At 44.2% G+C, this 26,909-nt stretch overlaps 3 protein-coding genes across 11 annotated transcripts; 2 read left to right on the top strand and 1 right to left on the bottom strand.

Moving 5' to 3' along the window:
- Positions 1-2,401: 2,401 nt before the first annotated feature.
- On the bottom strand, positions 2,402-7,859 carry hmgn3 (high mobility group nucleosomal binding domain 3). 6 transcript variants are annotated; one of them, XM_084700194.1, is made up of 7 exons: positions 7,631-7,850; positions 6,133-6,183; positions 5,864-5,893; positions 4,246-4,296; positions 4,042-4,140; positions 3,694-3,793; positions 2,402-3,257 (listed from the first exon to the last, which is right to left on the bottom strand). In XM_084700194.1, exons 1-7 carry the CDS (start codon positions 7,643-7,645, stop codon positions 3,250-3,252), a joined length of 354 nt encoding a protein of 117 aa, XP_084556320.1. In that variant the 5' UTR covers positions 7,646-7,850; the 3' UTR covers positions 2,402-3,249. The 6 variants fall into 6 exon arrangements, with proteins under 6 accessions (XP_084556320.1, XP_084556321.1, XP_084556322.1 ...); XM_084700195.1 differs by having other exon boundaries at positions 4,042-4,137; XM_084700196.1 differs by lacking the exon at positions 5,864-5,893 and having other exon boundaries at positions 7,631-7,859.
- Positions 7,860-9,825: 1,966 nt separating this feature from the next.
- On the top strand, positions 9,826-14,466 carry enpp5 (ectonucleotide pyrophosphatase/phosphodiesterase 5). 3 transcript variants are annotated; one of them, XM_084700694.1, is made up of 5 exons: positions 9,826-9,860; positions 10,027-10,123; positions 10,826-11,738; positions 12,053-12,229; positions 12,367-14,466. In XM_084700694.1, the coding sequence occupies exons 3-5, from the start codon at positions 10,835-10,837 to the stop codon at positions 12,765-12,767; spliced, it is 1,482 nt and encodes a 493-aa protein (XP_084556820.1). In that variant the 5' UTR covers positions 9,826-9,860; positions 10,027-10,123; positions 10,826-10,834; the 3' UTR covers positions 12,768-14,466. The 3 variants fall into 3 exon arrangements, with proteins under 3 accessions (XP_084556820.1, XP_084556819.1, XP_084556821.1); XM_084700693.1 differs by lacking the exon at positions 9,826-9,860 and having other exon boundaries at positions 9,894-10,123; XM_084700695.1 differs by lacking the exons at positions 9,826-9,860; positions 10,027-10,123 and adding an exon at positions 10,161-10,377.
- A 303-nt stretch (positions 14,467-14,769) lies between these two features.
- clic5b (CLIC family member 5b) lies at positions 14,770-24,602 on the top strand. 2 transcript variants are annotated; one of them, XM_084700564.1, is made up of 6 exons: positions 14,770-15,510; positions 21,395-21,504; positions 21,587-21,712; positions 21,961-22,067; positions 22,628-22,809; positions 23,119-24,602. In XM_084700564.1, exons 1-6 carry the CDS (start codon positions 14,854-14,856, stop codon positions 23,281-23,283), a joined length of 1,347 nt encoding a protein of 448 aa, XP_084556690.1. In that variant the 5' UTR covers positions 14,770-14,853; the 3' UTR covers positions 23,284-24,602. The 2 variants fall into 2 exon arrangements, with proteins under 2 accessions (XP_084556690.1, XP_084556691.1); XM_084700565.1 differs by lacking the exon at positions 14,770-15,510 and adding an exon at positions 18,838-19,063.
- Positions 24,603-26,909: the final 2,307 nt, after the last annotated feature.

Genomic DNA, 26,909 nt, shown 5'->3' with positions numbered 1-26,909 from the left:
CAAATAGACAGCACCTCCCCTACGGTGAGTTAAAAATGTACCATAGGATAAGTCCAATTTTAGACTTAGACTTAGTTAAGCCCTTTACCTTTTTTACACAGTTTTGTGTAATAATCCAATACGTTCATCATGGAAATATTTCCACACACACCCTATCCAACCTCATAACCATCCCAAGCATTTAAAACCAGGTTTATGCAAGCAACCCATTAAGAATCCAAGCTTAAGGACTGCATACAACGTTATCTGCCCTAATTTCTAAATAAAGACTTCAAACCTTCTAATGTCGAATAAAAAAGACACACACACTCTCAAATGTTTACTCTTTGCGACACACGTAGACACAGACGTACTTAAGTAATCAAGGGAACAGTGAGAGACCAATCACGCCGTATTTGAAACTTTGCACACTTCAACGTAACGTGAAAGAACCTTGTCTCATTCCCAGAATGAACATGGATCTCAAAACGACGGATAGGAAGAGAGAGAGACAAGGAGAGAGAGAGAGAGACAGGGAGGGAGAGAGACAGGGAGAAAGAGAGGAGGCAGCATGAATCAGACAGGCCACATGGGCTTCTGTCTCCAGAACATGGAGGGTTTCTACTGGTGGCTTGTTACTTTAGCAGTTACCTTTCAAATAAAGAGGCCCCATTTTTCATTGAGATACATTTTCTTTTTACCCACCTCATTTGTCAACAACATTTTTGTTTGGTTGTTCTGTATGTGTGTGTGTGTGTGTGTGTGTCAGTGGACTCATAGGTAGATACTGGCACATTGAATTGCTTGTACCCAACATTCTGACCCCTGACCTTTAACTGTGCTGGTTGACTCATCCACTAGGGGGCACCATCCCTCTGTCTTTTTGCCACTTACTCCCAACAACTGCCAGGCCATGGAGAGGTCAAAGGTGGCTCTTTAGACCAATGGAATGTCCGATAGCTGAATGAGTAGAAAGCCTGTTTTACTATAACAGCACATCAATTTATTGTGTGGACATGTACTACGATATAGTACCTCAGGATGCAATAGGTTTTATGGTTCATACTTTGATGGCCTGTTGGGGTCGCCTATAAGCAAATATATTAATCTCTGAGCTTTTGTTAGGAAGGCAGGTGAGTATTTTGTTAAACTGTTGGAAGCCCGCTGTTTATTTTTTGGATGTTTAGACCTACACTTGTGCTGCCTTCGGGTCACATGACCCAAAGGTTCATAACGAACCATCGTTGTGTTTACCCAATTTTACCCAATACAAAAACTTTTCTTTTTTTTCTTCTTTTAACCTTCGCAATGTGGGGGGTCTGAGACAGCCCAACGGTTACAAGAAAATGCTTCACTATGTTTTTTTTGTATGCGGTAAAGTTGTTGCAAACTACGGTGGGTCACAATGACTGATGGGTCAGAATGACCCGAAGAGAACACAAGGGTTTTAAGCTGACATTGCATTTATTAAACATTAACTTCTGTGCTAAAGCAATCAACATCATAACAATTATAAACCCAAAGATTCTCCTGGTTCACGTCCGTGCAAAACGAATGACTGACTACTATAAACGAATTTTATGCAACCTTGATTTAAAAGGTTTATTTTGTTTCGCCTCTAAATGGTGTAGAGGGAGGAGATGCGACCAGTGTTTCCATTACCATCGGTTAGAGCTACGACTAAGCCCAGAGAAAATCTGAAATCCTATAGGTTTTATTGTATGTGAATAGATCATTACAACATACTTTAAGTCTGTGGCACGGTTGGAGTTTCACAAATTTACATCCTCATATTTTAAATAGATTCAGAAATAGTATGCCCACAAATGGTAGGAAGGTGAGAATCAAAAAAGATTGGCCCAGGTTCCTGAGTGACATCTGGCTGCACCATAGAGGGCTTATCTTCCCACAATTGTCCTGCCCCCATGTCAAATGCTGACCTTTCACTTCCTGACACAGCATTTGTATTTAACACAGCCACGTGCCCCTGCCAACCTCATACACACACACACACACACACACACAGGGCATGGGCTTTGTAAGGGGTTTTCAAAAAGGGTTTGAACGCTCAAACTAACTCCAACACAGGCCTCGTGCACACATGCAAACTGTCACTTTCACACACCAGAAACATTCCCTCCGATACCTGGGCTTTGTAAACCAACAAAGCGGGTACACAATTAGGCCAACCAAGCATTTTCCCCTGAGGGCCTCTGATAAGAATTTCGTTGCTAGAACTCACCTGACTCTCATGGCCGTTTGGCACAACTTCGTTTTTCAAAGTCCTTGACAAAGATAATGGATTCTGTAGTGTCTCTTTAAAGATAAACTTGTCAACTGGTACTGTACTAGAATCATCAATACTGTTGATTACCGTTGAATAAACAGTAAACACACAGAAGCACAGCAAAAGGAGCTCATCTACTTTTTTAACATTTTATTTCAAAATATTTTCCACAGATTGAATCTCAAGAGAAACAAGGTGCCCATTGAGCATTTTAAAAGCACCACTTGTTATTGCTATACTGCTCTGCAAGGAGACAAGGGGTTTTATTAAAGAGGGATGATACAACAAACTGTAAACAAAGTTAAATTAGGGCAACACACACACACGCACATGAATGAACACTGTGACAGAAAAGGTATGTATGCAAAATGTGTATGCAAAACAACGAGTGGCAATTCTGAAAAAGATTTGAGAAGGTGATTTATGATTGTGATGTGCCCTTCTGTGTCTACTAGTTGAGGGAAGGAAAGGCCTAAAGGCATAGATGAAGGATCAGCATCCTGCCCCGGATCCTTAACCGTCACCCTAGGGCCAGAGTTGAAGACCTAGAAATATCATTCTACGCCCACCGTCTGTCAAAGGCAGGTTCATTTAATTAAAAGTAAAGCCATGACTAAGATACACTGTAACAGCACCCTCATTTTAAGATGAAGAATACTCTCAGTCATTCTATAAAAACATGTCACTTCATTCTGTCCGTCTTTGGGGGGAGGGCGAGGCGGGGCGAGGCGGGGCGAGGCGGGGCGAGGCGGGGCGAGGCGGGGCGAGGCGGGGTACAATAGAACGGAGAGGAAGGAGAACAGGGAACTGAAGGAGGTGTCTGGGGTGCTGGTTATCATTCTGTCTATCACCCGTCTAAAAATTCAGCATGTTACAAAATCCTCAGTAAAAAATATGCTTATGCTGCCAATGAGTTGAGGGGAGGGGTCAGCACGACACGCCCCTTTCCTCATGCCTTCTCCTCGGGGGCCGTCTCCACGGTTTCAGTTTCCTAGCGACGGCCGGAGAAAAGATAAACAACAAGTTAGATGTGACTCCGGGTGGGTCTCAATAGTCTTTTTGTTTCCTTCTCCATGACTCTTCTCATTCCTAAATAAGGACCCTGGGCAGATCTGAAAGGACTCAGATGGAGTCATCCATCGACAAGCTACTGTCGTGTCGTAGCACGGTTTGGCTGACGTCATAACTGTCCCCTCCTTATCCTGGATACAGTCCTCCAAACTTCAGATGAGCTAACCAATCACTAGGCAGATGGCCAGCCTTTCTGCCAGCCCTTGGTTAAACAGGGCTTACACCTCAGTACACTGACACACACACACGTGCACACATCCTCAAAAATAATATCACACCTGAGATGAATACAATGCGGGTATAAATATAGTATAAGGGCACAGAAATCTGGGTCAAGCCACACCACACGAGCGTACCCTTAACTCGGACCGTCTCACTCTGCCCTCTGACTGACATCGAGGAAGGGCCTGCGCTTCTCCTGGATGACACGCACACAGACGAGCGAGACACACAGATCTGTGTGTGTGTGTGTGTGTGTGTGTGTGTGTGTGTGTGTGTGTAGGAGTGAGAACATGTGTTTGTATGTATAGTGCGGGTGGAGGTTTGGTAAGGCGTGTGTTGTGTTTGCATGTGTTAACACGAGTGAAGAGACGTCAACAACACAATATGGGAGAAGTCGGCGTTAGATGAATGTATGAGCCTGAGCACTCAACTGGCATTATATATCTCCATCTTCTCTTAAAGGGACAGTGCACCATAAATACCTCATCGGTCTTAGTCCCTCCATTCTGGGTGGGACCCTCATCCTTCTTCCCCTTGGCTCCGCCCTTCTTGCTCTTCAATCCTTTGTCCTCCACAGGCTTCTGTGCAGAGGCAGCCAATCAAGACAGAGGAACAGAAGCATCCACCATCCAAACAACAACATGGTGCTATTGCACTTGGACTGGACTGGTGAGGGAATACCCTACCTTGGAGACGGCCTTCTTGGGCTTCACCTCTGGCTTGGATGGTACCGTTTTCTGCAGGTCAGAGAAAGCACTGTTAACACAAGTCCTAGCTGGTCGTATAAGGCAGTGGTTCCCAAGCCTGGTCCTCAGGGACACCCTGTCCTGCATGTTTTCGATGTTTCCCTGCTCCAACACACCTGATTCAAATTAATGGTCATAAGCAGGCTTCTGCAGAGCTGGATAACAACCCATTCATATGAATCAGGTGTGTTGGAGCAGGGAAACATCTAAAACATGCAGGACAGCGGGCCCTGAGAACGAGGGTTTTGAACCACTGGTGTAAGGTACGACCCCAGTCGCTGTGTCGAGAGTTTAGGAAGAAGGCTGGATGTTTGTTAACATTTCTCAGCCAAAGCTTGCTGGAGACAGAATTGGTACTTTGGAGGTGTAAGGCAAATCTTCTACAAACATTTTTGTTGTTATTTTAGAAAGGTACTTACATTTTCAGTTTTGTAATGTACACATAGCTGAAAGGGCATGCTATTATCACAGTTTTTATTTTTATTTTGCATCTATTCAGTGAATTGGTATGTTGCTTTGATGTGACCAAGTTTGCTCCAGCAAATAGAGACCTCTGGGTCTTTTGGGTGAAAGTAGAGAGTTATTACAGAAGGAGATGGATTTTGAAGTTTGAAAAGGAAATAATTGTTTGCTGTAAAGCTTTCATTTGTCACAATTAAAACGATCTCTTTGCTAATCATTCCTAATGACAGATTATTAAATACTAATAGATACCCAGTTTTCCTTATTTACATTTTAAGTAATATGCTAACTTGGGAATAATGTTGTAAATAAGTGTACATGTCTCAATAACAACAACCAATCCTTGAATATATTAGAAAGCAACCCAAATAGTTTACAAACAACATCTATAAGCAGATACTCAGTTTGTATATTTATACATTACATTTAGCCATTTAGCAGACGCTCTTATCCAGAGCGACCTACAGTAAGTACAAGGACATTCCCCCAACCCGTCATTTGGCACGGCCGGGAATCTAACCAGCAACATTCTTATTAATGGCCCGATTCCCTAACCGCTCAGCCATCGGACCCCTAAGTCCTACAACCAAGTCCCACTGGGACAATAGTACACCACCCAGACAACCAACAGTTCTCAGGACAAAGGATGAACAAGGACAACAGAGATAACACAATGACAAGGCCAGACAGAATCTACAGGGAACTTTGAAAGTCAGTTACTACTTTAGAATATAATAATATGTTGTTGTACAGTACTGTACGTGGTATTAAATTGGTACTGCGTGTAGATGACATCAGTAATGCGTGTAGATGACATCAGTACTGCGTGTAGATGACATCAGTACTGCGTGTAGATACTGTGGAGGTGTGTTTCTTCATCCAGATATGCAAACTGGGGTTTGTTTCAAGGATTTTCAATTTAACCGATAAATCCTTTCCATAAATCGGTTAAACGTGTTCATTCAAATTTCGAACCCTTTCTAGGATGCACATATAACTTCCAAATAGATTTGGTCTGGCCTTAAAGTGAGCTGCTGTGGGTAGAGACATGAGAGGAGAGAGAGAGAGGTGCAGATAGGAGGAGGATCAAACTCACCGATGACAACCTCTCTGACCGTCTGATGGGCTACAGGAACAAGAGACGGGCGAGAGAGGAAGAGACAGAGAGCAAGAGAGAGAGAGAGACAGATATCAGTTGTACCTTTAGGGGCATGTAGGTGTAATATGTGTTTTGTATTGATTGTGTTGTGTTCCTGAACAAGCCTATTTGTGTTTGTTACAGTGTACACTCACACACACACACACACTGCACACAAACAGCAAACACACACACACACACAGTATACACCCCCCTCTATAGCATACCTCCTGCTTTGTGACTTTGGAGGCATCTTTGCCTTCAGCAACCTCTGGAGACTATGAAAGGAACACAAGGATCAAAAAACAATCATCACATCGAATAACCCAACACATCCTGCAATCCTTCCGTGTTGGCTGTCGTCAGACTGGTGTGTGGACAAAGTGAGATGCTGGTTTAACTACCAAAACATTTGACTGTACTTCCTCCTTAACGAACAGAGTACGTGTGTTTAGTTGTGGTCCAAGGTAACCCCTAACTCAATGCACATGACCTCAGCACACTAAAAAATAAGTCATTTCCTTCTGACTCGGATTATCCGGTCTGGTTTGATTGTTTCCTGTAAAGTGTCTAGTAGCAGAGGCGGCTGTTTCACTTTTACACAAACACACAGTTGTTTCTTTTGCAGCTATAGGCCATTTTTTCAGGCGTCTCAAGTGAGGATATGGTAGGCTACTTTGTCGGCACAGCTCCTCTCAAGACTATAGAACATTGTTGGAAATAAAATTATTACATTTATTAAAATGTATAGATATATATTAACTACAGAGTATTTCCTCGCAAAACCATCTGACTGCATGATGTGCTGTGTGTGAGGTTAACTGCCTGAGTAAGATAACATTTTATATTAGTTTAAAGTGGTAGATTTGCCTAGAATTTATTTACAAAATAGACTGGTAATCGTTTGTAGCAAACCGGCTTGGACAAACTGCTCGTTTTGCCGTCGGATAATTGGCATCGTTTGCATGGCAACGACCTCCGCCCCTAAACTCCCCCCACTTGGTCATCAGAGGCAAATCTACAAACGACTACACAGACAATGGCAATTGTAGGTTATAGAGAAGCCCTGTATATGCACTTGTACAATGCGCCACAGCTCCAGTTGTTTGCATTGGACCGTGGCACTGCAATTGCCTTATTGTCCGTGCTCTCGCTCTCTCTCTCCGACTCGATCGGTACCTGGACAGTCAGCGGCACCGCTGACAAATAACGCACTAGACAGGGCGAGGATAAAGATGTCTCTTGAAAATGCACCTTTAAAACCTCATAGTCTTTATCGACGAAATTGGAGTGTACGTTTTTATAATACCCATAAATAAATAATGTTCATGCACGGTCACTTTAAAATACCAACCGTTGACGGTGGGTTTGGGCACGCATCCACCACCGGGTGACTTTCGAGTGCGCACACTGGTGACAGGGCGGGTGGAGAGCGATAAAACCACCATCGATTGAACAGCCATTAAGCGTAGTACTAAACAAGGTTGCACGATTAAAATACAAATATACGCGCCAGGTGACTAATACCTACAATGCATATCTCTTAGCTTCCGTCAAGATAGATCAGTCGACTCGTAGATTGTAAGGGACAATATTTGGTTTGAAAACTTTGGCATCCCCTCACCTGCTCGACGTCGCCAAAATAAAATCGGAAAAAAGCATCGAAATGAAACTACATTTTCAAGTTGAAGGATTTTGCTTTAGCGATGGAATAAATAGCCTCACCTTTCTCTTAGGCATTTTTCTTGAGATCAACTTTCCGACCAAGCAAATAGATCTGGTGAATCTGAAGGTCCAAGGCGCGAATTTGTAACTGCACGAATGACAGGATCAATATCTAAGCACCTTCGATAATAACATGTTAATTACATGCAGACCTAAAACTCTAAACCGCGTTCGACCATAGGACAGCATGGGGAGAATCGTCTACTATAGAGGGGTGCCATTGGTCCAATCTCCACTATGTAAATCATATAGACGAGCTCATTGGTCGAGGTTTCGAAAAGAATTTCCATTGTATTTTTATGATTGGCTTATTGCTTTTGGTACGCAAATCACGGCTCAATCGCTGATGGATGTGTATGCTGAAACAGAGAGAATAGAGACCAATGGAAACTTGACACCGCTCTCGGTGTATCTGGGTAGTGTAGGCCAGGAACGGGCCAGAACGGTGGGGGTGACATACAGACAATTAATGGGAGGGGAAGTCGCAATAAAATAAAATAAACTATAACACACTCCAGACACGTGTTTTCCAGACGGAATATATTATGTTCATGTAGTTAAACTTCAAGCAACTTCAGTAGTGACATATTTGTTAATGAGAGCTCATTTTCAGTGGCAGTATTATCATTGGAATCATGGTGTGATCAATCATGTTTTATCCAGACCAAATATAGGGTTGTCCTACAAAGCCTCTACACTCCATGGCATAAACACCATAATATTCCTGAAAAGCATCACAATAGTAAATACTTAATTTACAATGACAATGTCAACATTCTATATGGACATCACAATTAGTCACAGCATGCTAGACTCCTTCACAATAGGCATTACAACATTCTACAAAATAAAACAACAATGGCCATCTCAATATTCAGTGACATATCAATGGAGTAAACACAGTTGTAACAATAAACAGCGTATCCTCTCGCATCACAAAACCTTTTACACAACTGTTTGGCCCTGAATGCCTCAATGTTTTAGAAACCAACCTAGAACACACATGGTTTGCCCCACAACTTCTAACTAGATTTACCCTGTCAGCTAAATGGAAAGGAAAAAATAACAGAGAAAGAGAAAGCGAGAGAGATTGGCTAAACAGATACAGAGAGCAAGAGAATGGGTAATTTGTAGCGGTGTAACAATAGGTCTTCAATTCCAGAGCTGACTGTGTCATGAATGGGCTGAGTAAATGATGAAGGGTTACATAGCCAGCATTAATTAAATTACTTTGCTCAATGAGATAGAGAATTCAAATTTTTCAGAAGTTATTTGATGGTAAAGAAAAGACACTCTGGGATTAAGTAAAAATGTCGAAATAGAAATGTATTAGATCAGTTGCCGTACGAAGCCGTTCTTTTGCAGGTTTAGACAACAACCGCGTGGGAGGACTGCGAGGATTCCAATTAAAGTGGTGCATTCTGGGCCGAGGCGGAACCCGGTTTCCTGGAGGTTGAGGACGTTCCCTCTGCGGGGGCGGGGCGGGGGCGGGGGCGGGGGCGGGGGCGGGGGCGGGGGCGGGGGGGGGGGGGGGGGGGGGGGGGGGGGTTACTCTTATCTTCCAGAGTAAAACCCAGAAATTCTTTGGATTTTCTGGGTCAGCGGCGATGCTGGACTGTTTTCTCATTATTTATACATTGTACTATGGATGTTGTTCATAAAACAATTAAAAAGTGATTGTTAACTTTGAGAACATGTATAAACATGTATGCCTATGTTCTCTGGATCGGGATTGTAACGTTGTGACGTAACAGACAGGGCAAATTGCTTGACGACATCTGCCAGACACTTTTTGACATACAAAAAGCATAAAACGTAGTTTTTAATACCACCAGACACTCCCAGGTTTGAACTAGTTGAGGTTAGCCGGATACCTACAGGCCACTAGTGAGTTAGGAATCGTATAGCATTAGTAACACTTGACTGACATCTTGTGGACAAAATGCGTCATTGTCCAAAGATAGATTTAACTCTAAAAGGGGTGGGTTGTTTTCCTTAACAGATATTACATGCCTCTTTGTTTATACACACTTGTCACCTTGTGCTACACCCAGGCTAATGTCTTGCAAAGGGTAAAACTAAGGTAGCCTATCACAATTATTTGGATTAAGAACAATCATTGGCTTATATTATAAAAAATAAAAAGTATACGATGTTTAAACCTGTTAACGATCTGCTCACTCACAATTGTGCAAGTAGGTCCACGGCCTGTAGGCTCCTTAACAAGCTAGTAAGTGTATACATTACGTCATCTGAACAGGTGTGATTGTTCCAGCTAATTTTATAGAGGTCTGTTCCGGTAAACGATACCACACTAATATCGTTCAAATTAATACGAGCATATGTTCCTATTTGGCGCGTCTTTGTAGTAGCAGTCTTCTTGAATGTATTTTTAGATTATGCATTTTCTCGGGGCGGGACTTCCTTCGACTGAAACAAGACGTCTGTTTATCTTAGCGTAGGCTGCAAGCAAGTGCTGAATCAGAGAACAAGGTAAGGTTGACAGCTAAGCAATGGCATATATTCGTAAACAAGCGTTCTAAAACATTGAGAGCATACGATTATTTTTTTATGATCATAATGTATTCCTTTGAAACCAGCTTACTAATGCCGACGTCACTGCTATGTTGCAAGAAACACTCAGTTAGCTAGCTCGCTAGCATGATAAAACGTCGCACAAATGTGTACGAAATGTTTTTCATCGTCTAAACGTTTTTCTGTTTCTCAGGTTGTCGAGGGCAATCAAGGTTTCCGTTTCACTTTGTATTTTTATAGTCTGCATGCTACATTGTAATAACCTGTCATATTTTGGATGACATCATTATTGTCTTGCAGATATCAAGCTATCATACCAGCTACGTGTTGCTTGTAATAGCATGGTATATTTTGACTTGAATTAAGGGCGTAACGTCCTTCATGTTGTGCATGCATTGCAGCGATGCCATATCCTACAATTTCTGCAACGCCAACTCAAACCAATCATTTCACAACGCACCTAGCCACACATCAAAACACAAACATCCCAGCTACACAGTCAAGCAGGCCTCAACAATTGGACTGTTTTAAATGTTGACTTCATGGGTTCAACTGACACAGAATGCTATTGAATTAAATATAGACTTTAAAATACATGTATCTTGTTTGACAGATGTGTATATGTTCATTGCTTACCTGTCTGCCTTTCCTCTCCCACAGGAGGGTAAGATGCTGGGCTGCCTAGTGAAAGGATTCTCGGGCTGGCCCCTGGTCCTCATGTGGAGCCTACTGCTGCCACTGGTCTCTCTCCAGGGTCCCCATGGAAGGGGGCACGCTGCCAGGAACCACGCTGCCAGGGGCCAGGACTCTAGGGCCCGGGCCAAGCTTCTTCTTCTGTCTTTCGATGGCTTCCGCTGGGATTACGTCAACCGAGTTCCCACCCCCAACTTCAACGCTCTTATGGAGGAAGGGGTGAAGGTGGAGAAGGTGGAGAACGCGTACATCACCAAAACCTTCCCCAACCACTACAGCTTGGTGACGGGGCTGTACGCTGAAACACACGGCATCGTTGCCAACGAGATGTTTGACCCGGTACTCAACCAGTCCTTCTCCATGGAGACGGCAAGCATGTATGACCCTCGGTGGTGGGAGGAGGCGGTGCCTATTTGGGAGACCAATCAGAGAGCGGGAGGGCGCAGTGGGGCGGTCATGTGGCCTGGTTCCGATGTGGAAATCCACGGTATGTATCCGAGCCGCTACCTTCCCTACAACGCCTCGGTTCCTTTCGAGACTCGCGTCGAGCGGATCATCGAATGGTTTTCGGGCCCCGAAGAGGAAGCGGTGGATTTCGGGGTCCTGTACTGGGAGGAACCGGACGAGAGCGGACACAACCTGGGCCCGGAAAGCTCCCTCATGGACGTGGTCATCGCCGACATCGACGATAAGCTGGGATACCTGAGGAACGAGCTGAGGAAGGCTGGCCTGTATGAGAGGATCAACCTGGTTGTGACCAGTGACCACGGCATGACGCAGCTGTCCACTGACAAAATTGTTGAACTGGATGAGTATGTTCCCAGAGAGCTGTACACCTGGGTGGATAAAAGTCCAGTGGTGGGCATACTCCCCAAAGAGGGTAAGAAAGTGTGCTCATCAGATATTCAGGTTTTCCTTGTTGTTTTCAAGCAATCCTGGGGTAGATTCATTGCCTATGTGTTGTGTTTGAGTGATTGCAATCTGACGTCTGAGCTGAACAATGTCAACATTCTACATGGACATCACAATAGTCACAGCATGCTATAGACTCCATCAAGGAGGCATTATAACCATAGATATATATCTATGATTATAACAAAACAAAACAACAATGGCCATCTCAATATTCAGTGACATTACAATGGTGTAAATGCAGTTGTAACAATTTACTTAAACTGCCCCCTTATTTGACAGGAATATTTGATGAGGTGTATGACAAGCTGGTGGATGCAAACCCCAACATGATGGTCTACAAGAAGGAGAATATCCCCGAACACTTCCATTACCGACACAACGCTAGAATCATGCCTATTATCATCGAAGCCAAAGAGGGATGGACCATCATGCAGAGCAAGAGTGGACCCTTCATGTGTAAGTTCAAACCAGTAATGACTTCTAGATTTCTGAATAAATACTCCCTTTTTTTTTTTTCTTTTTTCAAACCATTATCTAAGGAAATCGTTTTGTCATCAGAGGCATTAATCAATTTCTTTCTTGTTAATTCATAGTGGGAAACCACGGATACAACAACTCTTTACCCAGCATGCAACCCGTCTTTGTGGCCAGAGGCCCTGCTTTCCGGCGGAACTATGTGAAGACCTCCATGCATTCCGTTGACCTCTACCCTCTAATGTGTCACATCCTGTCCCTCCATGCTCTGCCCAACAATGGCTCCCTCTCCAGGGTCCAGGACCTCCTCTCTGAGCCCTTTCCCCCCACACCTACCACCCCGGCTTGGGCCACAGAGTCCTCCTACGCCCCGGTTGTTGGCTCTCTGCTGGGAGTGTTGATGGTGCTGGGCTTCCTGAAGGTGTTTGTCAGACATGTGACTCTGAGGCAGCGGCCTTCGTTGCCCATCCGAAACAGGGAGATGTCCCAGCCGCTGTTGCAGGAAGAGCTTCACCTGTAGGGCAGGCGAGTACGAAAAGGAGAAAAGAAAGGAGGAAGAAGGGAAGGGAAAAAAAAATAACAAGTTAATTCCCCAAATAAAACATGGCTTGAGTCTCGAAACAGAACCCCAGTTGCCTCTTCCCAAGTGTGACTAGATCTACACAGTAGTCATGTGCACTATGTAGATCTACACAGTACTCATGTGCACTATGTAGATCTACACCCGTAGTCAGTAATGTAGACCTGTCGAGAAATGTCCACTTATCTCCTGTGTCTGGATGAGTCTAAATGGAAACAGGGAAAAGGCAACGGGGTTGTTTCTAGTCAGTCCGTACTTCAGTTAAAAGAACGTAGGGTTTACCTTACCTTTTATGCAGGTTTTCTGTTTGGCTTTGCTTTCCTTGCCATTGAATGTCTCATAATCTCATCATTTGTCACGGAGTTTATAGCTGCAAGCTCTACTTGTGTTGTTTAGATACTGGTTTGCATCATTTGTTACATAAATTCACAGGCACCTTTTCCAGTTGAAATGCATTCATGCATTGTTGCCATAGAACAGGCTTTTTCTCTTTTAATCTATAATACATCAGCATTATACATTGCATGGATATACCATGTCGAATTATTCTAATAAGCTAGATTCAGTTTGATGAACTGAATGGGTCAGTGAGTTTTTAGTGTTTGGTTTGAGGAGTGTTTCAGCAGAAGGCTAGGATTGGATAAGGTACATAGACTTTAGATAGTAGCCTCTCAAAAGCTGCTCATGTGTACAGTCATTGATCCATCCATTGCTACCTTGACCTTCAGTAGCCAATACCATTTGCCTTTCAACTTCATAGAGATCATCTCTCTGTAATGTGCAATTCTTTTTGCGTGAATTATTTTTTGTTTCATGCATTTTGTCATGATGGGGGCATATTTCTGTATAAAATGCTTGTGTGTTGTAGCCCCATGAACAAGTTTGATAATCCATGACCATTTGTTGGTGAACGTGAAGTGCAATTGCTATTGGTCAGTATTTTGTCTTAGGGTTTGTAAGCATTTCCTTGCCCTCTTTTTGTGAGACTACTGAGAACGGAGGAATGAGTGGTTCCCCTGATTTGCACTAAATGATTAAACTAAAACAAGGGGCATTATGGGAAATGTATTGTTTGCACTCTTTATTTGTAGACGTTATTTGAATTTAGCAATGATAGGTGCCTCTCGCCAAAACGCTTTTCATTTGATTCTGAGTTATTTAGCTTCTTACTCTAACGTCTTGTGGTATGTTGATATAGATTATTTAAGAATATGATAGATTGAATTTGTCTTTTTAGATTTAAACACATTAAACATCTCTGCCCAAAAACAACAGACAACATCACTGTGATATACTTTTTACAGAATTTAAATTGACAAATCAAAACATTTGTATAAAAAAACGATAACTTTTGATTAATCAATTGTCTTGTTTCTTGAAGGAAAAAGGGTTGTCTGGTCATATGCTTCTACTCCCTGAATAAGAGAAATCCATACGTGTTTATGTAATATGAAGAAAAAAAATGAACAAATTGAAAATCTAAATTCTGTATTTGGTTCAGTTATTTTGCATTTGGAATAATACAAATATAAAATGAAGAGGTATTTAATAAAGGGACAGTACTAATTTTAGAAAATAACATTGTCGTATTGATGCAATTTAATTGAAATGTTCTGCTGAAATAAAGGGACAAATAAGACGGTGTGTTACATTACTTTTGTCCAAATACACCTTTTCGAAAGATTTCTCCTGTTTGGTTTTGTATCCATATTGGAAAATATATCTTATAAATATAAAAGTTATTTTTTGTCGACAGAGAAGGCTTTTGCTGGAAAGGGTTCTCATAGCCAACTTGATATGTTACGGAGCGGACTTGGGAAACGCATTCCCCGATACAAGGTCTCAATCGAGATGCTCATTTGCATAAGCCACCTGTTGCCTGCCAGGATCAAAGTTCTGTCATAAGTCGTCAGTCATTTGCTCATGCGCTCCATCCAACAGCGCGGCCGTCAGTGTGTGAGCGTCAGTGTGTTTCAACTCCAACTTCACCTTACTCCGCAACCGAACTCAGACATAAGCAACAAATATGGAAAACATTTACGAAAAAGTAGACGAAGGGAATTTGTATGAAAAACCGTATGAACGACCGGACAGCCCAGTCGAGCCCAAGTATGAGAACCAAGGAGCTGTTTATGAGACCCCGAGCGAGGTAACAGAGGCGATTTACAGTGAGATCGTGGTGCATGCAACCGAAGAAGAAAAGCGATCATCACCGGACTATATCGACACCAGGGAGACCGTGGGTAAAAAAGAGCAACCATCCAAAGAGCACTCATCTTCATCCTCTAGCGACAATGAAGATGAGAAAACCAAAGATGAGAAAGTTGAAAAAGTTGAGACAATACCAGAAGTGGCAGCAGTTGAGACAGCTGCAGTGGTCGTGGATGCGACAGCGGAGGTTAACGGCGAGGCAGCCGACGTCTCGAGCTTCTCGAGACGCCTGTCAGCGGCATCATCGGCATCTTCCGAGTCTCTCAGAGACCCGTGCGATGACCCCCCGATACAGCTCGAGGACGACAACGCGGAGGATGGGATGCTAATGACCTACAGTCACACCGCCCTGCCCTCAGAACCGGAGGAGATTGTCGACTACAGCCTCAAAACTCTCGAGAATGTCACTTCGGACGAAAATAGTGTTGCACCAGCAAATCCCACACAACCTGAAATTTCTCTATTTGTCAAGGTAAGAATTACTCGAATTCGTTGTGAATCAAAACAGTATCTTAAAATGGTGTGCATTGTTGTTGGCAATATATTCTTTGGTTAATACATGTGTACTATCTCAAATTAAATGTAGGGTAAGGTCCTTCGTGTGAAGGTCATTCTCAATAAATGTCTCACTTCTGGACTTTGTCACTTGGCCAATATCCAATAGGAAATACCATCTTATGTAATGTACTGCCCAAAATACTCTGTATATAAACCTTGAAGACCAGAGTATGAAGGAGACTGACAGTTGCAGTTCACGTTGACCTTTTTTCAAGTTTCATTCACTTTGGCGGCATGTTGGGGATCTTGGCTGTAGGGGCAAGATCAATGTTAGGGAGTCTTGTGGATTAGACCATCTTCGGATTAAGGATTCTCTTTGAGTTCTTGCTGTAGTCTGAAGCAAGAACAGTTTTAAGTAAGATTCAATGAAATGGTTGTTGCACTGTGTCTAACAACAGTACAGACCATCCTTTGGCCCTAACCACTGAAGTATTGCGAGAACTGGTGCTGGACGGGATCTGCTGCATTTACTTTAGACTCTATTTGTATGAAGCTTTGGATAAAAGCATTTGCAAAATTAATACATGTAAAATAATCTGTACGGAAATATTCACTTATTTGTGTGCCTTCGCGAGACCGACAAAAACCTCAAAAGAATCAGCCAGGGTTAATTTTCCAGTCTCTCGAATAAAGCGGAAATCTTCCAGATAGGTGGGCCTGAGTCTTTGACTTTGAGACAAACCCAATGGAGTCTGATGTAATGATTAACCCATTTACAGTACCACCATATAAACCAGGAGTGAACTCCATGGCTGAGCAAATGTTTTTCTGAACACAGCAAAACTATTATCTGCCTTTTTGAACATACAGAGGTCACTTTGCTGATTGAGAAACAGTGATTGAGAGATACTCAAGTTGCTGTACTCCTTCAGAAAAAAGCCCTTATCTGCCCAGACTGTGCGTGTACACTTTGTGTATGTTCACGCAGAGATTAGTTGGTTATGACTGTCATCCGTGGACTGTAACATGACAAGTATAGGGTTGAGCCATTTGAACACCTTGTGGTTCAAGGGTGTCTCAGTCCTCAGTCCCCTCCCCTCCCCTGCTCACCCACAAGTGAACGCAGTGGATTTCACAACTGTTTATGTTCACATTGCGTCATAAAGCAAGAGACAATAAAAGTCTTGAAGCTTTAGCAATCAGAAACTAGCAGACCCATTCATCCTATCAGTTTAAACAAACCCCTATCCTCAGAGATAGGGCACTTGGCTGAAACACCCTTCATACCACAACATGATAGGATTGTGGGTTCTCTTCCAGGAACGGCCTCAAAAGAACCAGACCTGTATCTAAGATAAAACAGTATTATTTACATTTAGTCAATTAGCAGACGCTCTTATCCAGAGCGACTTACAGTAAGTACAGGGACATTTCCCCCCAAGGCAAGTAGGACACAACGTCTTTTTGGCACAGCGGGGAATCAGAACAGAGAGTGTGCTTGGGCTTGTCTCTATTGTAGCCTATATAGTCAACTGCTAAGTTTAATATGACATTTTTATTATTATGATTATTTACTGCAGGTTGTTTGTATCATGGTTATGGATTCAAACAGCTACACCAGTTATCGACCCATAAAACATGGCCATAAAAGAGATATACTTTCTGTAACAGGTTGTTTTGGCTGTCACACATTAGATTCAAAGACTCTCATCTCTGGTTCGTCTTACGAAAGACAGGCAGGGTCTGTTAATGATTTGACACCACAGTAAATGATTAGTGCAGAAGGATAGTGATTTGACCCTTCCCATTCCTACAATACATATTTTAGATATTAATTTTATCGTACATACTCGCTTTTTATGGTCAACTAGATTCCTCTTGTTTGTAATCATCCTACTGTAAACCATAAAGGCTACACGCAAGATTGACAGTGAAATTGTACGGTACTGACGTTAGGTCAGAGTGAAAGCCTTTTCCTTGAATCTAAATCTTGTAGAATGATTAACTCAATCTCTCAGGTGAGCCACAGTCCTCTGTTCCATCTTAGGCAACTCGGAAGGGTTGGTGTGTGAGTGTGCTTCTTGAAAGGGTTAGTATGCTTGCATGATTCTCCAAAAGGGTAATATGCTGAAACACTGAGGGAATAGTAAACTGTATGTACGTCCACTACTACCTCCATTTCAGTAATATGATAATGGTCAGGTGAAATTGAGTTTTAAATAGAATATATCTGACTGTGCCTGTGTTGCTTCTCAGGAGTGTACATCTATGTTTGTGCCACAAGGGGTCACTGTCCCTTTTCTAGAGAATAACAGCTCCTCCATGCCACATGCAGATAGAGACTGATAAATATGAATTTAATGTAAAGCTTAATTTGTAAAGTAATGCATATTACATGTTGCACCAGATGCAACATGATGACACCAGATGACTCTTGAATATAATCTATCCTTAGCCCCAGAAAAATGTAGTCAGTGAGTCAGTTTGACAGTTAATTGGTTGGTTAGTAAGTCAATGAGTCGTTCAACAGCTTGAACTATATTGGTGATTTCTAAAAACCAAAGTCAAACATCAATAATTCAAACAGGAATCTTCTACTGTTGGTTATCTGATATAACCTATGTTAAACCTTACCACACATTCTCAATTAAATATGCATGATACTTCCACCTCCCTTTGGGGACACGGCTAAGTTGTGCTATCACACACAAGAAAGAGTTCACATGTAGAATAGATAATAGTAAGCTGTCCTACTGGAGAAAACATCAGAAGACCCTGACATGATCCAACAGACACCACAAAGTCAGTCACCGCAATGTTTCAATATCAAAGACTGCTGATAAGTGAACAAGATGGGAGGAGAGAGAGACTTGAAATAGGAAAATAAGGTAGAGAAGGGTAGAGAGGGATGGCAGGGAGAGAGCAAGGGGTGAGAATGAGAGCAGGAAGGAGGCAGAGGGAGAGAGAGAAAGGGAGGGGGAGAGAGAGAGACAGAGAGAGAGAGAGAGAGACAGACAGAGAGAGAGAGAGAGAGAGAGAGAGAGAGAGACAGAGGGAGAGAGAGAGAGAGACAGAGGGAGAGAGAGAGAGAGACACACACAGAGAGAGATAGGGCTCCACCCCCTGCTATAGCCTGACACCTGTTCCCAGTCTATCAGCGGAAGCTGCACTCTGTCTGTGGTCCTGCTGGTCAAAATCAGATCCCAGTGAAAACCCAAGCCCACCTGGCCCACCTGCAGTCCCGCCCACTCCCAGCATCTTCCCCTGGGCAGGCCAGCAAGGAGACAAGTTAGGAGACAAGCAAGGGACAGAAGAAGCCAGAAGAGATCTCTTCAGATTGACAGTGGAGATTCCTACAAGTCTTCCCGGTACAAGCTCTGTCAGGAAGATGTAGACTCCAACGACTGTGGACTGGACTTATTGTAGCAGTCATTTGACTGTGACGCCAAAGCACGGTGCCCAGAAGGACAGGCAGGATGTCCTCAAACGGACAGGACAGGGACCCAGACATAGAGCTTTTTGTCAAGGTAAGACAGATATGATGTGACTTTAAATCATCATGTGCGCTACGAAGACAGAACTCGCTAAACTGTTGAAGTCGCTAAGTCACACACACCACCGTGTTCCTGTACCCGGTCATGGTTATAGTGCTGCGGTTGGTGTGTGTTGTGGAAAGTGTGTGTAACTGTAGAGTGGTGCTAGAGTTACTGCAGCACGTTCTAATGCCGGATGACCCAGGTGTGACGGTGATACCGTAGATACTTGTTGATGGCAGGAAACACAGTCCACTCACTTCCACCATGTGACAATACGTCCGATTACCTGACTCCGGTTTATTAGCTAATACCATGGTGTGTTAGGGTTACTGATATGGTTATGAACTCTTCCGCAGATTACACTGTCTTTGCGTCCCATCAAATCAAATATAGATTACATGGATATAGATTATGCTATATAGATGACATTATTATTTTACTCAAACTGGCAAGCTGCTATGGGCTGGACCTGGTTACAGTTCAGAATGTGTTATGAAGAGAGAGCCATATGGTGCTGTACTGTTGAGATCCCAGGAGTCCCCCTGAGGCAGGGAAGAGGACTGCTCTGCACCTGGGGTAGCTAAGGTGGAGGCAGGTGGAAAATCTCAGTGCTGATGAACAGCAGAGATGCACTGACCCAATTATCCATCTCGGAGACTGCCTAGCCAGCTAGTCAGCCAGTCTACCAGCCTACGACCCAGACAGCCTACCAGCCAACCAGTTGGCCAGCCAACCAGCCAGCCAGCCAGCCTACCCAGTAGCCAGCTAGCCATTCAGAGAGTTTCCCTGCTGCACTATTTTTGCTCACATCACTGTCAGATCCAGTGTCCCTCACATACAGACTTGGAGAGTTGATCTCCCATCAACTCAACCAGTGTAGATGGAACCAGGAGTGTCTGAATCTTAAACTCACATACGTAGCGACCCAGGCACCTTTCCGCCCTGCCCACTGGGCTGTGTCCTATATGGACCAGGCTGCCAGGAGCAGGCTGGGTCCCCCACCAGGACCTCAGACTCACACAGGGGGGAACATGTTCCACTCGACTTTCTATTTTGAGGTTTTGACACACATCGAATCAAGTGTTTTTGAAGGGGGTCAATGGCCTACTTAAGGACAGGATATGCTTGGGTTTGGACATGACTACATCGATCAAAACAGAGAGTCAAGACAGCTTGATGTATTAAATGCCCATTCAAAATAAGATTCAGATTCCTCATCTGCGAGTATTCTTTCGTCAATAATCTCATGTCAACCGAAATGTCACTCAAGTGGTGTTTTTATAGAGGATCACAACACAGTCACATGTTGACGTCCCACTAAAATCCAGCATCATCTGACTAAGCTGGGCAACCCAGCTCATCGGCCCAGTGGCCCACCGGTGTGTGACAGCCATTGTCCTTCATGTTCTAGATCCTGATTGGCTATTATCCACGGCGGGGCATTGTGTTACCTCAGTCCCATTGAGCCGAGTCAAAACAATGCAGACAGAAGCTTCACAGCCACTCACTCAGAGCTGGACCCTCAATGGGAGGACTCTGGCATACATACAGTGAGCTCAGCGACTTTCACAAGGGGAAGCTCCTCTCTCTGGTCTTTGCTAGAAGATAAACTCGTTCACAGCAGCAGACGGTATGGTCAACAAACAGGAAGGCTGTGGAACCTTCTTCTTGTGGCAGCATAATAAGAAATGCTTTCCCTACCATGACACATGACTGTGAAAGTCCTGGGTGAGAGGTCGGGGTGGGGGGGGCTTTCAGGCAGCCTGTGGATGATTGACTGTCTGGAAGTCCCAGTGACCAGTGAACCAGGAAATGGAATCAGTTTGCATTATTCAGACTGGCCAGAGAGTCAGGTGTCCGGGTTAGCTTTCCATGTTGGTGCACACGGACACCTGATCAGGTATGACACGCCAGGCTAGGTTGAGATTCCGTACCTCTCTGCCTAACAGCACTTTGAACTTTGTTTTCCTTTAAGCACACATGTTTACTTTTGGTTTTATAACCCTGGTGGCCAGGCTCCCACTAGAGAGCACGACCCTTCAATGGACCGGCCTCCCTGTTGAAATAGTGTAAAGTTCACAGACAGCCAATATATCCTGTTAGTTCTCCCTGACCAAATGCACTCAGATCTTCTAGTCTATCAGGTCCCAAAGGTCAGATAGATTGAAGAAAAACTGTCCACCACAACTATCAATACACATGTCAGAAAGAACAAACATAATCCCATACAAAGTACTTCCCTGAACATGCACGAGTATGAAAGCACTTCTAAAATAGTAGTTTTCCCAGGGTGTTGACGGTTCCTCTTGTTTTGCTGCGCAGGCAGGCATCGATGGGGAGAGCATCGGAAACTGTCCCTTCTCTCAGCGCCTCTTCATGATACTCTGGCTCAAAGGAGTGGTTTTTAACGTCACCACTGTGGACCTAAAGAGGTAGGTAACACACACACACACACACACACACTTATACACACATATACACGCACACACTAATAAGGTCATTTTACCTTGTTAGGAAGCCTGCTGACCTGCATAACCTAGCTCCAGGGACACACCCTCCCTTCCTGACCTTCAATGGAGAGGTCAAGACTGACATCAACAAGATCGAAGAATTCCTGGAGGATGTGTTGGCTCCACCAAAGTACGTCAGTTCCGCATAACTCTTATTCTTATTATTACCCACCATCAATCCACGTATTCATCACCGCTGGCAGACTTTAATGTAACGCTTTCGGTAAATGATCAGAGACTGTTCAAGGGAACAAGGATGCTTGTAGACAAGGATCTCAGTGAGACTCTATAACGTGTTCAACATGCTCCCCAGTCCTGACGCAGGTGACAATGTACTCCAGATGTGAGTGACCGTGTTCCTCACTGTCTGCCCCTCAGGTATCCCAAGCTGGCCGCCAAGCACAGGGAGTCCAACACAGCTGGGAACAACATCTTCGCCAAGTTCTCGGCCTACATCAAGAACACCCGGGTGGACGCCAACGAAGGTGCGGTGTTCGAGCTCGTTCAGACAATCCCACACACACACACACACACACACACACACACACACACACACACACACACACACACACACACACACACACACACACACACACACACTAGCAGGAAGTGTCATGACATCATCTGTCCACTAGGTAGTAGCAGAGTCATGCTGGGGACATAAACTGTGAGAGCTTCTGGTGTCGGACTAATGCTGCCATCTAGTGGGCGTAAGGTTCCATGTTCCATGGAAAGAGCATTCATTTATCACCTCAACATTTTACATTTTAGTCATTTAGCAGACGCTCTTATCCAGAGCGACTTACAGTAAGTACAGGGACATTCCCCCCGAGGCATGTAGGGTGAAGTGCCTTGCCCAAGGACACAACGTCATTTTCACTGGCTGGGAATCGAACTGGCAACCTTCAGATTACTAGCCCGATGCCCTAACCGCTCAGCCACCTGACTCTGATCTTGTTACTACTATGCTGTAAATGTTCCTACGATGTTGTAAAATGTAAAATGTAAATGAGCTATGTGTGTGTGTGTGTGTGTGTGTGTGTAGGTCTGGAGAAAGGTCTTACCAAGGCCCTGAGGAAGCTGGATGACTATCTGAACACGCCCCTGCCTGAGGAGATTGATGCAGACAGCATGGAGGACGAGAAGGCCTCCACCAGGCACTTCCTGGATGGAGAGGACCTCACCCTGGCCGACTGCAACCTGCTGCCCAAACTGCACATAGTCAAGGTGAGGGTTCTCCAGCTGTCCTTCAGTGTGTCCTGTCTGTCTCTTAGTCACTTAGTCACTATTTCTAGACAGAGTCAAGGTGAGGGTGGCCTGGTTTTTCCACCTCTCCTTTCTGTCTCTCTCTCTCCCTCTCTCCATCCCTCTCTCTCTCTTCGCTCTCTCTCCCTCACTCTCTCTGTACCTCTCTCGCTCTCGCTCTCCTCCCCACCTTCTCTCTCTCTCTCTCTCTACCTCTCTCTCTCCCCTCCCTCCCCCCTTCTCCCAATCTCTACCTCTCTGACACACGCATATACTTCTCTTCATCCGCAGGTTGTTGCTAAGAAGTACCGTAACTACGACATACCCTCAGACTTGACAGGTGTTTGGCGGTACCTGAAAAGCGCATACACGCGTGACGAGTTCACCAACACCTGTGCTGCCGACGGAGAAATAGAGATGGCCTACAAGGACGTGGCTAAGAGACTGGCTAAATAACAGAACACACACAACGCCCCATCTCAAACCGGATATTACACACCTCGTCTCACACAAACACACACACATATATGCATCTCATCCTTTTAGTAGTGTCTTTTTAACACGAGTCACTCTATAGGAGCAATCTATAGAACTGGCCCCAAATGTTCTTTTAAAAAGGGAATAGGTATAGCTCAGTGGTAAAGTTAACTTCTGAATAAGAGATTGAAGGTTCAGATCCCCCTGTATGTTGCTGTGGATAAAAGTGTCGGTTAAATCATCACATCATGTGTTATTACATCTAAGGAGGAGTTGCTGTGATGTTGGGCTGTTTGTTTTATTTATTCTTCTATGTGCGCTACCCTGTTGAACTGTAGTCTGACCCTAGTTAGCATCCTGATGGTTTTGCTGCTCAGATTCATCCATGATTGATGATGATGATGATAATTACGAGTAATACACTAGACTTAGATATCACAATGGGAAGCTTTGATTTACTCTCTTAAAATAGTGTTGGTGTAGTCTCTGAGGTATTTACCTGATTCTAGAAGTATCTTATTATCTTATCCTGTATCCTTTTGAGAGGTTTAGTGGTAGAATGATGAAATGTGTTTTAGAATATGATTGCTTATAAACAACACACGAGGAGAACAGGTTGGACTGTTCAGGACCGGACAGAAGAATAGAACAGAGCTGATTTCTGGTTTGTTTGCATGAATAAATCTGTTCTGACAGTCTTTTTTTTTAAATCACAGAGTAATCCATTGCCTAAACCATGTGCCTTTATTTAGAAATCTCAGTATGCCAATCCAAACACATTGATCGATTCTATTTGAACCTGAACTCAAAGTTGTTTTGAACACACACACCCCCACCCCCCGCCCCCCAGCTATGTGTCCAGTTCCAGATATTGGTTTTCGTCTAAAATGACACCGGTATATACTAAATCTGAGCGTATTTGATTACAAGTCCAATCAGGCTTGATTAGGTTAGGCCATTAGTGGCGATGAAAACCAGCTTCAAGCTGAAGTCCACCCATTTTAGGGTTCAGAGGCCCTGCCCTCAAGCCCTTCATCAAACATCCATTTCCTCCCCTCTGCTCAGCTCTCCATGCAGGACTATCTCTAGATTCAAAGTTTAAAAGCTTTATTGTTCATTAGAGTGTGGTGGAAATTTGTCTTGGGCTTGTTGTCTTTGGCAATGTTTCTAACCGTGGACTTCCTTGAAGAACCATAATGTGCTTGTGTGGTTTGGACAAACATTTGATATGAAACTGAGCATGACGACTGGGAGTCATGTTCAGTGTGAAGCTCTACGAATAAAACAATATTTTCACAGATCAGCCTGTTGTCGTTTTCTTTCACTCTCCAAACTGTAGTTAGGTAATCCATCAACGCCAGAACGGTTCTCTCAGAGATACCAAGGGGAAATGAAGAGTACGCTGGGTCCTGTCTGTCTCTGAAGAAGAAACGAGGCCTTGCTGAGTTGATCAAACCCAGTGGCCCAAGTCGGATGCTTCCATCCATACAAGAGCGAGAGAAGAGAGAGTGATGGCCGCTGACAAGCTTAAATAGAGGCTTCCATGCCAGGGATCAAAAGCCATCCTTCTTCTCCACTCTCTCATTAAGACGGAAAACCCGAGCGCCGCCATCCGATCCGTCTCCATTTTTCCTCAAAGGAGTCTAACTTAAAAGATCTGCGCCTGTCGGATTTACAATGGTGGGCGAGTGGTGTTTACCGAGACCCGGCCCTGCCAGAGTCAACAGTGAAGCAAAATAAATGGAGCCTGCCTAGTGTTTCCACAGGAGTAAGGAAATATGGAGCGAGACTTGTGCCTTGCTGTTTCGTAATTAGTACCTAAACATCGCTGTCCTTGGATCCCAGCGCTCACGTCCAACATTTCCCTGAGCTGGGTAATATACAGCCAAGCATTAACGTCAAACACGTCTGGCCACGGGGCTTGGCATGTTAGCCTAATCTGTTATTGCAGCCATAGTTGATCCTCTGGTCTTGCCCAACTCAGCTCTGTGGAGGGCATGGAAGTTGACAGTGAGGCTGGGCCTACAATGTAGGCTATAGAAGAAAATCCTTGTGTAAACTGCAAGTACGACATTCACTCATACACAACAGATGGCACAGTAGCCTACTGTACACAACTACAAACTTCACAAAGCAGACAGATTATCTTCCCGGTGTTACCTGATCTTTTTAAAATAACAAACCACTTTACGTTTTATTCATTCACTTTTCTGACGTTTTATCAGCGGTATTGTTTGTCACAGAATGATCCCAGCCTCTGAAATCAGCGAAGCCCTGTAGTTGCTCCTGACACGAAACAGTCTTGACGACAGTAAAGGGAAGGAGAGAGCGACAGTTGAGGCAGTACACGCAGCAGAGGAAGTCTCAGATCAGATGCTGCCAGAAAAAAAATCCGCCTGTATTCAGAGGCCAACAGAGAGACAGGAACCAGCGTCCCCGTGTCATAACAGCAGATCAGGTTTAAAAGGACAGGCCCGAGGCAGACGGGTCGACTGCTCTTCCTCATAGAAAGAGACGGAGAGAGAGGATCTGAGGAGGTATCGGATTTGCGGATGGTTTTCCCCCTCCGCCTTCTCGCGGAGGTTTGAGTGACCTGTGGTGCCGTTTGATGGGGATTATCGATCTGCCTGGCGCACGCCTGTGGTTTCGGCGTGAGACTGACGACCTCACCAGAAAGCTCCTGGCAGGCTGGCGCTCCGATCGCTGGAAGGAGTTAGCAGACGGATGATGAATGTCAGGGACAACTGTCAAGGTTTGACGTTTGAACTCGCTGATGATCCCACATTAGCCTTGATTACCAGATGGTTATAGAATCCTTCCATGCATCTCTAATGATCAAGACTGACTGTAGAATACATAACGCCAGACTGTTTTCTCAGCTTTTTGGACGTAAAGTGAACTTCAAGTGAAGAAACTCTCGAGAGCTGTGCCCAATATTGTAAACTCTTGGTTAAGCGTGTCAAAGACGGCTTGAATCGGGGCTGTGAACCCACATCACGTGGTCTCCCTCTGAGTGAGGTGACTGTATCAGGATGTGGACTGGACGTTCAGCTAATGATGATGTGAGGTCTGCCTGATGTCAGGTATACGATACCTACCCATGAGCAAGCTCAGCTCCTTCTGATGTGCTCCAACGTAGGCTATATAACCACACTGGTGCGACCGCAGGGGCTAGAAGACCACACTCACATCCAGTCGGACGTGTTTGGATTCTCTGTAGCCCTCACACATCCGCGCGCCATCCTGAGAGCTCTCACTTTATCATTCACTGCACTAAATCATCGCTCTGCCTACAGGAAACACACTGCGTTTTACTTTCCAGTCGTAAACCATAAAACATGTCTTTAAAGCGAGTTATGATGCCTGGAGACGGCGGGGACGCCAAAAGCACGAGCATCCTTCGCATCGCCTGGCATCGTCAGGCAAGGTCGCACTGCCTTTTTCCAAACGAAGTCAGAAATGATGCGCACCTCACCAGGATGACATGTCACATTGCGAAGGACCACATCTGATCTCCGACACTTTTATGTGACAGCTCGGCATTACTACTCCATTAGTTCTCAATTAACACTCTGCCGATAAAGTTTCAAGAGGCCTTCATCTGA

The sequence above is a fragment of the Hypomesus nipponensis genome, chromosome 6 (assembly GCF_054491055.1).
Source record: "Hypomesus nipponensis isolate SF chromosome 6, ASM5449105v1, whole genome shotgun sequence".
Classification (NCBI taxonomy): Eukaryota; Metazoa; Chordata; class Actinopteri; order Osmeriformes; family Osmeridae; genus Hypomesus; species Hypomesus nipponensis.
The sequence above is the reverse complement of the archived record's forward strand: the minus strand, read 5'-3'. Positions and strand labels throughout refer to the sequence as shown.

Bases quoted from the DNA above. Each gene is read 5' to 3' on its own strand.
- clic5b (XM_084700564.1), top strand. From the start codon at position 14,854: ATGGAAAACATTTACGAAAAAGTAGACGAAGGGAATTTGTATGAAAAA. The intron at 15,511-21,394 runs GTAAGAATTACT...TTTGCTGCGCAG, and splicing joins AAATTTCTCTATTTGTCAAG to GCAGGCATCGATGGGGAGAG. The intron at 22,068-22,627 runs GTGCGGTGTTCG...GTGTGTGTGTAG, and splicing joins CCGGGTGGACGCCAACGAAG to GTCTGGAGAAAGGTCTTACC.
- enpp5 (XM_084700694.1), top strand. From the start codon at position 10,835: ATGCTGGGCTGCCTAGTGAAAGGATTCTCGGGCTGGCCCCTGGTCCTC. The intron at 11,739-12,052 runs GTAAGAAAGTGT...CTTATTTGACAG, and splicing joins GGGCATACTCCCCAAAGAGG to GAATATTTGATGAGGTGTAT. The intron at 12,230-12,366 runs GTAAGTTCAAAC...GTTAATTCATAG, and splicing joins CAAGAGTGGACCCTTCATGT to TGGGAAACCACGGATACAAC.
- hmgn3 (XM_084700194.1), bottom strand. The intron at 5,894-6,132 runs GTATGCTATAGA...TTGTTCCTGTAG, and splicing joins CCAAAGTCACAAAGCAGGAG to CCCATCAGACGGTCAGAGAG. The intron at 3,794-4,041 runs GTATTTATGGTG...ACACACACACAG, and splicing joins GAGGGACTAAGACCGATGAG to ATCTGTGTGTCTCGCTCGTC.